The following is a 15891-nucleotide window of genomic DNA, read 5'->3' as shown; positions in this document are numbered from 1 at the left end:
CCTGTTGATTTTAAAATAAGCTTTACCCGCAAAAAAAAGATTTCAAAATAAGCTTGATGGTACCACCTAGCTGAAATTTCTAAAACCCCGTACTTTACATGCTCCTACTCCCTCCGTCCACCAATAAGTGTACTTCTAGCTTTTGTCCTAGGTCAAAGTTTTAAAACTTTGACCAACTTTATAGGGAAAAATACTAGCATTTATGACACTAAATTAATATCACTAGATCTATTTTAAAATGTACTTTCATAATATATTAATTTGATGTCATATATGTTATCACTTTTTTATATATGGTTGGTCAAAATTTCAAAACTTTGACTTAAGACAAAAGCTAGAAGTACACTTATTCGCGGACGGAGGGAGTATGTGCTTTGTCCTCCTATTACTGATGCAAATAAGCATGCATACTCTTGTAGAAAATGTGGGCGATTTTCAATTTCTGTTGCCCGGAAGCCATGGGTGATGAGGAAGAGTAATTTACTTACTCCCTTGTTTTCCTGCATTAGTGATGCTGCTTTACTTTGCACCATGTAGTGCTATTTATTTCTCTATTTTGGGAGGTTCAGAACAAGGTATCAACGGCCTATCAGTCGAGGAAATGACAAGACCGCAAGCAATCGAGAGAAGCACATACGCTCAAATGCAGCGAAGGTACCTGTCATCTTTGTGTGTTTGAGTCCAATTGACAGATAGACTTTAGTGTGTCAGCGTTGTTTCTTACTTTTTGGTATGTCCGCATTTTAGTACTGTATAAATGGTGATCATGTTTGATATATTCCACCATGTGCAATGCCATTACTTTTTGTCATTGTGATTTGTTGAGAAATTACAAGCTCAACATGCTGATCTCTAAGATGTGCATAATGTATTCCTATATTAGCTAAGTAGTACTTTCGTCTCTGGTTTGACATGTGAAAGCAATTCTCTAACTGAACTGCATTTCAATTCCACATTATCTAATGTTGACTTCTAGTTGAACCATGAGAGGGCAAGCCATTTAGATTAAGCCATCTGAATCTGGATAATTACTTGTAGTCGTCTGAACTTACACCTATTATAATTCTTCTTTCATAATTAACTTTGTTTCACAGGAATTAAGAGAACGGATAAAGCCAAATTTCTTGCGACGCATGAAAAGTGAAGTGTCCCTTGAGACTGGGTTGACAGATGATAAAAAGCTTCCAAAGAAGGATGAGCTAATTATCTGGCTGAAATTAACAGATTGCCAGGTACTATAAATTTTGGTGTCGCTAATGCAAAACTGGTCGAGTAATTGGGCGAATGACAATTTTGCAATTTGTCTGTTTTTTGGGTGCAGAGACGTCTATATGAAGCTTTTCTGAACAGTGAGCTAGTTCAATTTGAATCGGAAGGAAATCCCTTGGCTGCTCTTAATGTAAGCATAAGCTCCAAAGCCTTCTCTTTGCATCCATCTTGTCGAACTTTGTTTGTTCTCTTGTTGCTGTCATCTACTCCTTTAGCTCTGCTTATGTATGCTCATTCATATACTTGCTCTGATTCAAAAGAGTTTGCAATATTATATCAAAATATAAGGCATGCTTGTAGAAATGATGACTTTTTCTATCTCTTGCCCTCATTTATCTCTCAGTCTCTTCATCATTTATTGTTAAACTTGCATCTTGACTAACTATTCTAAGACAATAATGTTCCCTTACTATTAATCCTATCCGTTACCTCTGAGCTAAACCAAAAATACACTTATAAAGTAAAATGGAGGTTGTATGGGAGGCAGCATTTGCTAATTGTATGGCCTTAATTTGTCATTTGTTTTTCTGTGCACATTTTTGAGGAATTCTTCTGTGCACATTCTTTTGTGCAATTATGTCCGTTTCACGTTTTTCCTTTTCCTCAACAGGTATTGAAAAAAATATGTGATCACCCACTGATATGCACTCAGAGAGCTGCTGGGGACATCTTGGAAGGCATGGATGGAGATTTTAGTACTCAGGATATAGTGATGGTTGAAAAAATGGCCATGAACCTCGCAGATATGGCTCATGATGATGATGCAGTACAATTCAGTCAGGAAGTCTCATGCAAGTTATCTTTTATCCTGTCTTTGTTGGTAAGCATTCATTGAAGCATATTAGTTGTTAGTAATGTACTCCAACTATTTCTTTATGCAAACTCAAATGGTTAATGTTGATGTTGCAGCCGAATCTTCTTGAAGAGGGCCACAATGTTCTGATATTTTCTCAGACTTGTAAAATGCTAAACCTTATTCAGGTCTGTTGTCAATTCTTGGAGTGCATGCCGTGTTTTTGTGTTATACTATAACATTCAAATTAGATCTACTCACTCGGTCCCAAAAAGCTTGTCTTAGATTTGTCTAGGTACAGATGTATCTAGACACGTTTTAGTGTTAGATACATCCATATCTAAATAATCTAAGACAAGCTTTTCGGGACGGAGATAGTACTATTTTGTATATATTGTTGTTTTTGTATATTCACGTACTCCCTCTGTAAACAAATATAAGACGTTTTGGAGACTTGTGTTAAGTCTCTAAAACGTCTTGTATTTGTTTACAGAGGTAGTACATGATAAACTCTGTTAATAGAGTAAATGGGTAATTTCTGCTTACAAAATATACTGATGTTAAAATAAGTGCACGTCTTACTGTTACGTCGAGTCTTAGACACTTGTGTGCAACAGAAGAGGCATATCACATTCAAGTTCCGTTCAATAGACAAGTAGTACTTGAGATAAAATATTATCTTAGCATGACTGGTGGCTTTTGGCATGTCTGATCTAGTGCTGGCATCAGAATATACATTCCCATTTTCGTTGAGTATGTACTACAGTATACCATAAAAAGTAGTTTTGAGACGTGGATTGTCATCTGTTGTAACACATTCAATTATTGCAAAAGGAAGCTATAATATTAGAGGGCTACGACTTTTCTCGCATGGATGGTGGCATCACTGATATTTCCGAGAGGGAAAGGATTGTGAAGGTTCCTATTCTCACTTCCCTTTTTCTATGTTATGTTAGGCAATGAACTCAATTATATATGCTATGTTGCTTACGTATTATGCATTTGCATATCCAGGATTTTCAAGAGGGCTACGGAGGTCAAATATTTTTACTGACCACAAAGGTCGGTGGTCTTGGACTTACACTCACCAAGGCAGCTCGTGTCATACTAGTCGATCCTGCTTGGAATCCAAGGTATCCGAACATTGGCACGTCCTTAACAAGTGTATTCCTTTTGCTTTTATGAATGCTTGTCACTGCAAGTTTTTTTATTCCATAACACGATCTTCCATTTTACAGTACGGATAATCAGAGCGTTGATTGGGTTGATCGAATTGGACAGACCAAAGAAGTGATTGTGTACCGCTTAATGACCTCTGCAACTGTCGAAGAAAAGATGTATAAATCGCAGGTTCAAATATGATCTAGAATTTTCTTACTCCAATGTTTTTCATAATGACATCTCCAGGCTCTATCTTTAAGTTCCATACTTCCGCATCCTTGAATCGTATATACCTTTTTGCAGGTCCTCAAGGGTGGTTTGTTTAGGGCAGCCACGGAGAAGAAAGAACAGAGACGTTACTTCAGCCAGAGCGTACGTATCATGACGTAAACTCAAGTTTAGTGATAATCCACTTGTCATTGCTTGCTGGATGTTTTACTGGATAGTACGGCTAATTCTTTGTGCACATCTTCAGGACCTTTGGGAGCTTTTCAGTATGCCGGAACAAGGTTTTGATGTTTCCCTCACGCAGAAACAACTGCAAGAAGAGCATGGACAGCAGCTTGACATGTAAGACATTTGCTTTTGTTCCATTAATTCTGATGATATCAGCGCTCGACTATCTGAGGCTCCATGTACTTTAACATGGATATAAAATGAAAAATAGCTTTAATAATTACCTGGTACAAATCAGTCAGAAAATGGACACCAAAATGTTGTGTTACGCATGCATTTTGGGACGCAGAAAGCTTTAGTTCTTCTTGATAGGATGATATGGGGTACCCAAAGGAAAATGTAACAGCTAGTTTTTGCATGAACTCTACCTCCTTTGCTGCGAAGTTAATCTGTTTGCCTGTACTGTATCTTCCAGGGACGAGTCGTTGCGGGAGCACATCCAGTTTCTGGAGAAGCAAGGAATAGCAGGTGTGAGCCATCACAGCCTCCTATTTTCAGAAACAGAAATCTTGCCGATGTTGAGTGAGAACGATGCTCCGGGCAGGTCAGTGCTGCTGCCTCCAACACACCACATTTTGTCATTCTTTTGTTAGCAGCCATCAAGTGGATTATCACTAAACTTGAGTTTACGTCATGTAGGGGTGCCCATGGTAAGCCGAAGGTCGAGGGCGTCACTGCTAGAACACACTTGGCAGGCAAGAACACAGATTCAGATATCCCTGAAGAAATCAACTGGCTGTCGGAAACCCTCGCGAGCACGGTAAGCCTCCTTCGGTTCTGCAAAAGAGCTATGTGCTTTCGCCTATCTGTAATGAGCTGAGAAGAATGTACATATTGTGGCTGGCAGACGCTGGAGCCGAGCCTGCCTCAGTGTGGAGACGGGACACATGGTTTGGATGACAAAAGCTGGCGGTGATCGCCGAGTCGTCGTCGTCGTCGCCATCCAAGAAAGTGGTCTGCTAATTATGCTCACTTCACCAGGCTGCTGCATCTTAGCTCATGACCAACCGAAGTAGTTCATCTGCTTGCTGAATTTTATTATGTCTTTTGTTCTGTCGAACTCTACCGAGGCTGTAAGTGGCTGCATCCAACGTTTGTTGGTTCAGCTTCTCTTTTCTATGTTCTGGATGAGTGTATGAAACATCATGGATGCTGGTTGAATGTTGTTATTGATTTCCAATGGAAGTAGCAGGTGTCAGAGGGCGGTCATCCCGACCCTCTGAACATGATGTCATCTTTTTCGTACAAGTCAAATGTATTTGAACCGAAGTCTCCACAAAGTTGATGTGCATGAGAATACTACTGGTGCTTTTCATAATTGTTTTTTGAGTTTCACAATGAGGAGAAGTCCTGACAGGGAGAGAAAACGCTTCACCAAAGAAGAACGGAATTGGAAAGAAGACGAGGACTCAAGAGATACGAAGAACATATATATGTCGTGCCATACATGACAAATCCTACTAACTAATCAGAGGCATGCAAAGTAACAACAAAACAATCCTGTGTAGTTAAATGGCACACCAAGTCAAAGAAGAAAAAAGAAAGAGAAGAGACAAATTTGGTACAAGAGTGTTGAGATGTATATTGCATGTGTGTTTCTTATACAATAAGTCTACCTCCTTCCTTGTATAGTTGAGGTCTAGACTCCCCTTGTACCTATATATACACGTGCATACGCACCCGATGAATATATCGTGAGTTGCACCTATTTTCTACACGGTATCAGCCTAACACGGTCCCTCGCGCGCCGCAACCCTAGCCTGCCGCCGCGCCTTCCCTCCTCCCGCGCCGCTGATCTCCGCTGCCGCCGCGCCCTCCCTTCAGCGCCGCTGCCCTGATCCCCGCGCGCCGCACCTCACGCTCCCCTCCTGCTGCGCCGCTCCCTCCTCCTAGCCGCGCCTCGCCTCCCTCACAGAAACCCCATCGCGTTGCTGCTCATCTCTCAGCCGCGCCGCTCCCCTCCAAAACCCTAAACCTCACCCGCGCCCAGCCCAACCACCGTTGCCGCTGCCATGTCTCACTCCACCCGCTCCCACCGCAGCAACCCGTTCGCCTCCTCCTCCGAGGCTGGTTCCCTCCCCGACCCGGCGTACATCCGTGACGTCCCGATCTTCGATCGCGTCCCAATCAAGCTTTCTCACACGGAGGCCAATTTTTATGCTTGGAAAACCTACTTTAACCTCCTCTTCCGTGAGTACAATCTCCGTGATCACATCGACGGCAACACCGACTTCCTCGCCATGCGTCGCGATGAGGATTGGATGGCAGTTGACGCCATCATCATCCGGTGGCTTTTTCTCACTGTGTCGAAGGACATCTTCCACACCGTTGTTCGCGACGGGGACGATGCCTACACGGTGTGGACCAAGATCATCGGCCTCTTCACCGTCAACAAGCTCCAACGGATCGTCTTCTTGCAGCAGGAGTTTTTTGGTTGTCACCAAAACGACTCTTCCATTGATGCCTACTGCATGCGCCTCAAGACCCTCTCCGACGAGCTCAACGACGTTGGCTTCAAGGTTGGGGACGAGCTCCTCCTCTCCACCCTCACCGCCGGCCTCAACGAAGATCTCGGTAATGCCGCATCCAATCTTACTCTTATGGCTAACCCTACTTATGAACGGGCGGTGGCCTACCTTCGCCTCGAGGAGCGTCGCTTGAAGAATCTGCGGGCTCGCGCGGTCCACACCGCCTTCGCCGCTGGCTTCTCCCACGGCGGGTCTTCTTCAACCCCTCCCGCCGGGGGCCATGGCGCCCCGCACCCGCAACAGCCTCGTCCGCCGCTGCCTCCAGCATCGGCTGGCGCGGGCGGGTATGGTGCCTTCCCGCCTCGGCCTTCCGTGCCTGCCCCGCCGCCTCCACCACAGCAGCCCAACCAGGGCGATCGCCGCGGCCGTGGTGGCCGCCGTGGTCGTGGCAACCGCAACAACAACGGCGGCGGACAGCAGCGCACCGGTGGGCAGCAGCAACAGTTTCCTTCGCCGCCCTGGGGTACTGGCCACAACCCCTGGACTGGGGTTGTGCATGCTTACACGATGCCAGTTCCTCGTGCTCCACTCCCGGGTCTTCTCGGGCCTCGGCCGGCGACGCACCAGGCTTTCTACGCGGCTCCTCAGCCCGGCGCTGCTACCCAACCGCCTCCCCCCTACCCTGCATCGTTCGGCTATGGTGCGCCGAACCCTAGTGGGGGGTGACGGGGTTCACTGGCTACCCACCGCCGGTCCCGCCGGTCTCCTACGACCCGGCCCTGCTCTCAGCGCTGCAGTACACGCCTCCGCCCGGCTCCTATACCGGCGGCGGTGACTGGTTCATGAACACCGGTGCATCATCTCATATGGCAGCCTACCCGGGTAACCTCTCCTCCGCGTCTCCTGTTCATACTTCTTCCCGTATCATCGTCGGTAACGGCGCTGGTCTCCCCATTACTCATGTTGGCTCTACTCCCTTTCCTTCCCAGTCTCGGCCATTGTCTCTTAATAATGTGCTTGTATCTCCTCACCTTATTCAGAATTTAGTCTCTGTTCGTAATCTTTCTCGTGATAACTCTGTAACTGTCGAATTTGACGAGGTTGGGTTTTCTGTTAAGGACGCCCGTACCCGGATGGTTCTTCACCGATGTGACAGTCCCGGCGACATGTACCCAGTCCAGCCTTCATCATCTTCGCATGCTGGACCTCTTGCTCTCTCCACCGGCGTTGATCTTTGGCACGCCCGTCTCGGCCATCCTAGCTCCACCGCACTTCGTAACATAGTCAAGGATTTTTCTTTTTCATGTAATAAAGCGGATGCTCATTCTTGTCAAGCATGCCGCATGGGCAAACATGTTAGACTCCCGTTTAGTTCCTCTTCGACAGTTGCATCTTTTCCTTTTGAATTAATTCATAACGATGAATGGACGTCACCTATCACAAGTAATTCTGGTTTTCTCTATTATCTTGTTATTCTCGATGACTATTCTCACTTTGTGTGGACCTTTCCGCTTCGTAGGAAATCCGACGTTCCCGCCACTCTCCTAGCCTTTTATTCCTATGTGTCTACACAATTTGGTCGTCCCATACTTGCTCTTCAAACCGACAACGGGAAGGAATTTGACAACCTCACCATCCGTACACTTCTCTCCAACCACGGCACTATCTTCCGGTTAGAACGAGTCCTTCGTACTCTTAATGATTGTGTCCGCACTCTTCTGTTCCATGCCTACCAACAAAATGGCCGGGCAGAACGAGTCCTTCGTACTCTTAATGATTGTGTCTGCACTCTTCTGTTCCATGCCTACATGCCACCCCGGTTTTGGCCGGATGCCCTTGCTACCGCCACACTTCTTGTTAACCTTCGTCCTTGTCGTGTCCGTTGGAATTATACACCTCACCATCTTCTCTTCGGTTCACCTCCCTCTTACGATGGTCTCCGCATCTTCGGATGCCTCTGTTTCCCTAGTATAGCCGCCACCACTCCTCACAAACTTGCTCCTCGCTCCTTGCCTTGTGTCTTTCTTGGTTACCCGGCTAACACTAAAGGCTACCGATGTTATGATCCGGTGTCTCACCGTGTCATCACCTCTCGGCATGTTTACTTCGACGAACATTGTTTTCCTTTTGCATAGGAACAGTTGATGGCGCCACCTGCAGGAGATGATCCCGCCTTGCCTGGCACCTCTCGCCGCCGTGCTGCACTGGGCCCTGCACCGCCGGCCTCGCCAGCTCCCTTGCCTGGCGCGCTGGGCACACCGGTCTCCTCGCCGGCCACGCCGGCCTCGCTGGATTCGTCGGCCACGCCGGCCTCTTTGCTGGGCTCCCCGGCCTCTTCGTCAGGCTCGTCGGGCATGCCGGCTTCTTCACCGACCACGCCGGGCTCACCAGCTGCTTCGCCGGGATCGCCGGCCTCCTCTTCATCGACACCCTCACCGAGGCAGATGCCCGGCGCGCCATCTTCTAGCGTCGCGCCTGGGTCGCCCTCGGCTCCTGCAGCCCCGGCCGCTGTCCTACAGCCCGCCGGCCCTACCACTCGTGCCCGCATGAGGGTTCATCGGCCGAGTCTTCGTTACTCCACCGACGAGTATGCCTGTCCAGCCTCCACGATGGCTCTGTCGCCTCTTCCGACCTCCGCTCGTATGGCTCTTCGTGATCCACTTTGGTACGCAGCGATGAAGGAGGAATTTGAGGCATTGCAGCGCAACGCAACTTGGCAACTTGTTCCTCGTCCCCGGCACGCCAACATCATTACCGGGAAGTGGGTGTTTAAGCACAAGTTTCACCCCGACGGCACACGCGATCGCTACAAAGCTCGTTGGGTGGTCCGAGGCTTCCGACAACGTGCTGGCATTGATTTCACAGATCATTCGCCCCGGTTGTCAAGCCCGGGACGATTCGCACTGTCCTTCAGCTTGCAGTATCTCGCGCATGGCCGGTGCACCAGATGGACGTCTCCAACGCATTCCTCCATGGTCATCTCGAGGAGCAGGTGTATTGTCAGCAGCCGACGGGATTCGTCGACGCCACTCATCCGGAGCATGTTTGCCTGCTTTCCCGTTCCCTATATGGGCTCAAACAGGCTCCCCGCGCTTGGTACCAGCGCATCGCAGCGTTCCTCTGTCAGCTCGGCTTCCGCTCCACATGCTTCGATGCTTCGCTGTTCATATACCAACACGATGATGCTACCGCCTACCTGCTGCTCTATGTCGACGATATCATCATGACAGCTTGCTCTAGTGCTCTTCTTCGACAGCTTACCAATCGTCTTCGTGCTGAGTTTGCCATTAAGGACTTGGGTCCTCTGCACTACTTCCTCGGCATCGAGGTTGCTCGCCGTGCGGATGGCTTCTTTCTTCATCAGCGGAAGTATGCTCATGAGCTTCTTGATCGCGCTGGGATGCTTAATTGCAAACCCGCGTCTACACCTGTCGACACGAAAGCCAAGCTCTCTGCCACCGACGGCTCCCCTGCTCCAGATGCCTCATTTTATCGGTCTATTGTGGGCGCTCTTCAGTATCTCACGCTGACCCGACCGGAGCTTCAGTATGCTGTCCAGCAGGTCTGCTTACACATGCATGCTCCTCGTGATGCTCACTGGACCGCGGTCAAACGGGTTCTCCGTTACATCCGCGGCACCATGGATCTCGGCTTGACGCTTCATGCCTCGACTGCTATGGACATCACCGCCTACTCTGATGCTGACTGGGCCGGCTGCCCCGATACGCAACGTTCCACCTCGGGGTATTGTGTTTATCTTGGACCATCCTTGATCTCTTGGTCGTCTAAACGACAGCCCACTGTTTCTCGCTCCAGCGTTGAGGCAGAGTATCAAGCGGTGGCTAACGTTGTTGCAGAGTGCTCCTGGCTTCGCCAACTTCTTCATGAGGTCTCTTGTCCTGTCGACAAGGCCACGATTGTCTACTGCGACAATGTCTCCGCGGTTTACCTCTCCGCCAACCCGGTTCATCATCGTCGCACCAAACACATTGAGCTGGATATTCACTTCGTTCGGGAACAGGTAGCTCTTGGTCATGTTCGAGTTCTTCACGTCCCTACTTCCTAACAGTTTGCGGACATCATGACCAAGGGGTTGCCCACGGCCCCTTTTGAGGAGTTTCGTTCGCCTTTGCGTCGGCCGTAGCGACGCTTCGACTGCAGGGGGTGTTGAGATGTATATTGCATGTGTGTTTCTTGTACAACAAGTCTACCTCCTTTCTTGTATAGTTGAGGTCTAGACTCCCTTTGTACCTATATATATATATGTGCATACGCACCCGATGAATATATCGTGAGTTGCACCTATTTTCTACAAAGAGGACAATGATAGTGGATGGATGGGGTCAGAGGAAGGCCCTCTCAATCTTCGCGAAGACACAAATGGTGCTCACAGGATGAACTAAAGCGGTGAGCTTCCCCGCAGCCTTATCCACGAGATATTGGAGATCGATCTTCCTGAGGCGGTGGATTGACAGAGAGCGATGGCGCCTTGGTCATTGCGTGATTGTGGCCAAAATTTGTTCAAGGGCCGGCGCCGTTTGCAGCGACACTATCAGCAGCAAGGACTCTTCTTGACGGGGGGTCAGAGTGCAGTGAGACTGCAGCATACGTCCGATGGTTGGGAGCTTGGTCAGCTGGAACTGTCTTGAGTTCACCCTTTCCCGATCAAATTGCTAATGTCCTAGTTACTTCCCATGAACAAAAAATGGCACTAAAAAAAGGACGTGAACCCTCAAGCACTATCAAGAAACCCAGCGCTACAAGATGCGCTTGGCTGCTGTTTGAGCTGCACGAAAGAGCTCAGTAGCAATAACGGTAACTGAATCTACAGATTTTTCACTTGCAGGTAAAACTGAGTTTTCTAAAAAAATTGAAATGGAAAAAAAAGAGAATTGAGGTTACCAAAAGTTTGCACATCGACATGGTTCTAATCCAAAACATTTTGAACCCCAAACGGTATATAACTCAAACCCATTAAGACCAGTAACAACTGCCCTTGTATACTAGTAACACCGACGACGCAATTTAATGTGACACACAGTAACGACCACTGTTGAGCCCCTTGTCCGCTAGAACCCTAGACTGGAGCCACTACTTTTCTTTTCTTCTCCTTCTCTACACTATTTCTTCTATATGTTTTAATAACTCCTATCGACAACGCGCAAATGGAGTATCAGAATTTCAGATGCTAGGCTGTGATTTGTCCTTCAGCTCGGCAGTCGGCACGAGAACCACTAGTTGGTTCTGCAAGTCACGCTCCGCGGTTCCAGCGCCGCCTGGTGCTGCTGCTGATGATAGCATGTCCCCCTTGAGTCTCTGCAGCCTATGCTCGAGCCCGCACACGTTCTGGATCACATCCAAGAAAGGCTGGTCGCTGGAAGGCCGCCTCACGTCCTCGTGAGAAGCGGCTCTCTCCTCGGTATAGATGTCACGGTTTGCTAGCATCACGTCCAGGAAAGGATCGTCCGAGAAGGCCACCGGATCCTCCCGAGAAACAGCTCTGTCGTTGGTGTTGATGGTGGGATATGATAGGATCGCATCGAAGAAAGGGTCATCCGAGAAGGCCACTGGATCCTCCCGAGAAGCAGCTCTATGCTCGGTGTTGATGATGCGATCAGCTACATGGCTAGGATTCAAGCCAGGCTTGGTTGTAGGTGATGTGCTCTCCTGCAAACACGTTAGGAGTACACTCAGTTGAACAAATCTAATCAGAGTAGATTATTCCAGGTGGAGGTCATTATTAGTTCATATTAGATCTGCAAATTACCCAAGATAAACAATCAAACTTTTGTCTTTGTACCTTGACTTCGGCGGGCGCGGGCGGACACAAGGGAGCTCCTTTATCGTGTACCCGCCTCCTCACAGTTCTACTAGTTGATTCGGGCTTCCTCTCAGGAATCCCTTGTGGATGTGTAGGTACACTGATGATTTCAGGCATGGGAAGAAGATATGAATTGTCCACTGAATCAATCTTGCCTAAACTTCCAGATTTCCCTGCACTCTGTTTCGATCTTTTGCTGGGACCAGCAACACGACTATTTCCTTCAGCCTGCAGACAGCACTAGTGTTATGCAAACTGTGTGTTGAAAATTTTTGACCACAACGTATACCTAAAGAAAAAAACTGAAACTGGTGTAGTTTATTCTTAAAGTTCTACACATGGAATGGAATTGAAACATATGCTGTGACGAAGGAGCGCAGTACTTGAAGATAGTTCAGTCTATACCATATGTACTTCTGTAGCTAAATCCATCGAAAGTGATAATTTGTCATTTGTGCAGTTATAGAAACCAAAGATTCAAGTATGGAATGAAACCTTCAAAAAGTTCACTTTTTAACCCTACACCCTTGGAAATTCACTTTTCCACCTTGAACTCTAAAACCGTTTGAATTGTAACCTCAAACTACTGAAATAGTCCACTTCTCGACTTTGGCTGGTTTCACAAGGAGTTGGGATGACATGGATGTCACTGTCATGTTGCTGCCATGAACAATAAAAAACACCCAGAAAACAATCTAAAAAAACTATCATCTCAATAGAAAATTTTCACAGAAAAAATTGGCTGAAACAAAGAAAAAGAATGGTATCTGATGGCGTGGCAGCAACATGGCATTGAGGTCGTCAGTCAAAGTCAAAATTACTTGAGAGGGAAGAGTGGACTGTTTGGTTGCATTTCAGACAGTTATACAGTCCAAGGTTGGAAAAAAGAACCTTCCCAACCCTGAACTTTTGCCATAGTTCAGGGTAGAAAATTGAAAAATAAAATCTCTGTTTAGTACTTTCCATTTAGGTGACAGCTGAATGTTTGCAATATAGCAAACGGAAATAAGAAAAGTAAGCAATATCCAGAATTGAACACGGGAGACCACGTGAGAATGCAAACACATGCTAAAGACTCAACAAAAATACGAGTATGAATAGTTATGAGATAGAAATGCATGCCTTCCGATCTCTGAGAGCAGCACACCTTGTATTTTTGAACCACTTGTCAATCTGTAAATGGATCAGACATTGGTTAGTGACTCTTTTTTCAGGTTATACTTCTCTACTTCAAATATGCTACGTTTATGATATTTTATAAGAGACGAAAGAGTACCAACTATACTATGAATCTGACCTTACTGATATGAGTAGTGATTATAATATACTATATTTATTTTTTAAAGAAGATGTGATGTATGGCCCAGTCAGTGTCAAAGGGTGATTGACTAGCAGAATGAGAATATGAGATACACATGTCAATAAGCATGTGTAGGTGATTGACTAGCAGAATGAGATACGCATGTCAATAAGCATGTGCCAGTAAGCTGTAATCAGTAATACACAGCTGTGAAATTTATTCAATCCAACATTACTCACCTTTTCAAAAGAAATACCCAATTCTGTTGAGAGATTCTCTTTCACCTCCCGGGATGGAAGCTCACTTTCAGCAAAAGATTTGCGCAGTACCTAGTTTAGCAACATGAAGAGGATATTAGAATGTGGTAAGCAAGACTGAACCTGATGTGAAGAACACATATCCACAGTTACAAGCACAATAAACCCAAAGAGGAATCTCGTTATAGTCAACAGTAAGAGTGCAGATTATATGAAAATGCGTGTGTGCACACGTTGTCGGTAGAGGCACCCCAAAGTTTTCGAGATTTATGATTTTTCTTCCGATGGATTTAGTTCATGCTATACATGATGTAGTTCATGCTATACATGTGGACATGGAAAACATCAACCAAAAATTGAGACCATCTATGGCCAGCAGAACAAAATATACTTTAAACTGCAAGACTGTTAACTCGACTAATTTTTGTGTAGGCTAGAGTTGGTCAAAGTTTTGAATGAAAAGCTTTACATGCTATAGCATGAACTGCATTCTAATTTCTTTACAATTTCGGCGGCCTCTGCCAATGTTAAAAATCAGTATAAAAATTTGTTCTTCGGATTTTTTTTCTGACTATTAATTATTAATTAAATTAAGAATAAAAAAATTGATAAAAATACCAGTTTTTGGGCAGACCAGTAAAAACCCTTACACGGGCATGCAGACTACACCCAAAAAGTTTAATAACAACCACTTGGGCGCATCTGATCAGGACACCATCAGTGATCATATAGGCAAGCATCCAACCCCCCTTCTGTGGAGGGACGAAAGGGAGCGCAGCACAAGAGGTGGGCTCGAGGGAGGTGCACGAGATTGCGGAGGTGACTGGTAACAGATTAGATCCCACTTTGTGCCCTTGTGCGACACGAGCTCACATTGTGGATGCGCTCGAGGCAGCGGAACCACCTCCCTCAAGCCCACCTCCTGAAGATGAGGCTGCACTCCATCCCGTCCCTCCACAGCAAGGGCAATGGATAGGAACTTGGGCGCACGCATGTGGGCAATTAGACAGTGTGCTATCTGTGTGTCGTCATGTGGAGGGAGAAGTTTCGCCTATACGACGGCCAATGATGTCTTGATCAGAATGTGGTGGTTGTTGTTGTCTGTTCTCCTTTTGGGAGTAGTCCACACCATGCACGGGTTCTTTTTACCGTTTTGCCCCAAATTTGAGGTGCTCGTATCTTAATTAAAAGGCAGAGCTCCAGCCATTCATCACGCGGAGGGGGGGGGGGGTAATTATTACTATCACTGTTTACCTGAACTGCCTCAGGTGGAATTCTGAAGAGTTTTCTCCTCTGCGGTTGGGCTTTCTCATTCGATTTTACATCTAAGGAACCCTCGGCAGACTTAACTCCAACACCAGCTGAATCCACTCTTCTTTTCTTTCTCCTATTATTAGTACCCCAATCTTCATCTTCACTCTGCTTTTCATTCTCAGTCAGCTTTCCAAACATTTCCTGTGAAGGGTGAAAAGCAGTTAAAGCCCCAACCTGTTGAACCAACGTAATGCTTATGAGTAACTTACTCAAGGTGCAACTAACACACAACACATAGCTAATTCAAAAGAGAAAACTTTGTTTTTGCCACTCTAGTTTTTGCCCACTTTGCTTATGCCACTCTAGAATTTGACATCTCACTTTTGCCACTCTTAGCTTTTGACAATACATCACAAATGCCATTCAGTGGCAAAAACGATAATTTTTCATTTCACTTTTGCCACTCTTAGGTTTTGCAATGTAGCACAATTGCCACTCTGAAAATTTTGCTTTTGCCACTGAATGGCAAAATTGATATATTGTCAACATCTAAGAGTGACAAAAGTAAAATGTTAAATTTTAGAGTGGCATAAGTGGGCAAAAGCTAGAGTGGCAAAAACAAAGTTTTCCCTCAATTCAAAATGCAGTTCCTTGAATTGCAAGTATAAGAAAATATTCTGCTTAGCAAAATACACCTCATTAAGTCTTTTATAATCAACCTCTCTCTTTGGCCTTTGGTAGGTAAGCATCTCGGCAACATCATCATCATCAGAATCAATTCCTAAATTTGAATTGGTGTGGTAGAATCCTTCCGCATCAGTGAAATCTGCTGATATAAAGCCTGGAATATCATCGTTTGGAGAATAAAGCGGACTTCCTGAACAATTGGACTGATCAGATATACTTTCTTCACCACTATCCAGGCTGCTGCTTGTGAAGTCATTTTCTTCAGGGTCATAGTCCTCATCACCTGAATACTCAGATAACCAATCCTCTCCTAGTCCATCCTCAGAGTCCATCTGTTTAGTTGCTTCCTTAAAAATGTCCTATAGAAAGCTAATGTCAACATTGTCTGAATAGGATAACATCCTTCAATGTAAAAACGATAAAAG

At 46.1% G+C, this 15891-nt stretch overlaps 2 protein-coding genes across 3 annotated transcripts in view; one reads left to right on the top strand and one right to left on the bottom strand.

Moving 5' to 3' along the window:
* Nucleotides 1–4595, top strand: part of LOC119315701 (protein CHROMATIN REMODELING 24-like) — a 6322-nt gene extending 1727 nt beyond the window's left edge. The window contains exons 3-16 of the mRNA XM_037590220.1: nucleotides 420–475; nucleotides 564–654; nucleotides 1095–1232; nucleotides 1322–1399; nucleotides 1880–2089; nucleotides 2179–2250; nucleotides 2897–2980; nucleotides 3077–3195; nucleotides 3301–3412; nucleotides 3527–3595; nucleotides 3699–3793; nucleotides 4095–4223; nucleotides 4319–4439; nucleotides 4527–4595. Of these exons, the coding sequence (XP_037446117.1) occupies nucleotides 420–475; nucleotides 564–654; nucleotides 1095–1232; nucleotides 1322–1399; nucleotides 1880–2089; nucleotides 2179–2250; nucleotides 2897–2980; nucleotides 3077–3195; nucleotides 3301–3412; nucleotides 3527–3595; nucleotides 3699–3793; nucleotides 4095–4223; nucleotides 4319–4439; nucleotides 4527–4595 (1443 nt within the window). The remainder of the gene's footprint in view (nucleotides 1–419; nucleotides 476–563; nucleotides 655–1094; nucleotides 1233–1321; nucleotides 1400–1879; nucleotides 2090–2178; nucleotides 2251–2896; nucleotides 2981–3076; nucleotides 3196–3300; nucleotides 3413–3526; nucleotides 3596–3698; nucleotides 3794–4094; nucleotides 4224–4318; nucleotides 4440–4526) is intronic.
* A 6513-nt stretch (nucleotides 4596–11108) lies between these two features.
* LOC119315248 (pathogenesis-related homeodomain protein-like) overlaps nucleotides 11109–15891 on the bottom strand; it is an 8924-nt gene continuing 4141 nt past the window's right edge. Inside the window, exons 6-11 of one of the 2 annotated variants that reach the window (XM_037589915.1) lie at nucleotides 15475–15825; nucleotides 14780–15013; nucleotides 13508–13597; nucleotides 13091–13141; nucleotides 11948–12196; nucleotides 11109–11814 (exon numbers count right to left, since the gene is read on the bottom strand). In XM_037589915.1, the coding sequence (XP_037445812.1) occupies nucleotides 11329–11814; nucleotides 11948–12196; nucleotides 13091–13141; nucleotides 13508–13597; nucleotides 14780–15013; nucleotides 15475–15825 (1461 nt within the window). In that variant the 3' untranslated portion in view covers nucleotides 11109–11328. The remainder of the gene's footprint in view (nucleotides 11815–11947; nucleotides 12197–13090; nucleotides 13142–13507; nucleotides 13598–14779; nucleotides 15014–15474; nucleotides 15826–15891) is intronic. The other variant, XM_037589916.1, reaches the window with a different exon arrangement.

The sequence above is a fragment of the Triticum dicoccoides genome, chromosome 6A (genome assembly GCF_002162155.2).
Source record: "Triticum dicoccoides isolate Atlit2015 ecotype Zavitan chromosome 6A, WEW_v2.0, whole genome shotgun sequence".
In the NCBI taxonomy this organism is placed as follows: Eukaryota; Viridiplantae; Streptophyta; class Magnoliopsida; order Poales; family Poaceae; genus Triticum; species Triticum dicoccoides.
Note: the sequence above shows the minus strand (reverse complement) of the source record. Positions and strands in the feature narration are given on the sequence as shown.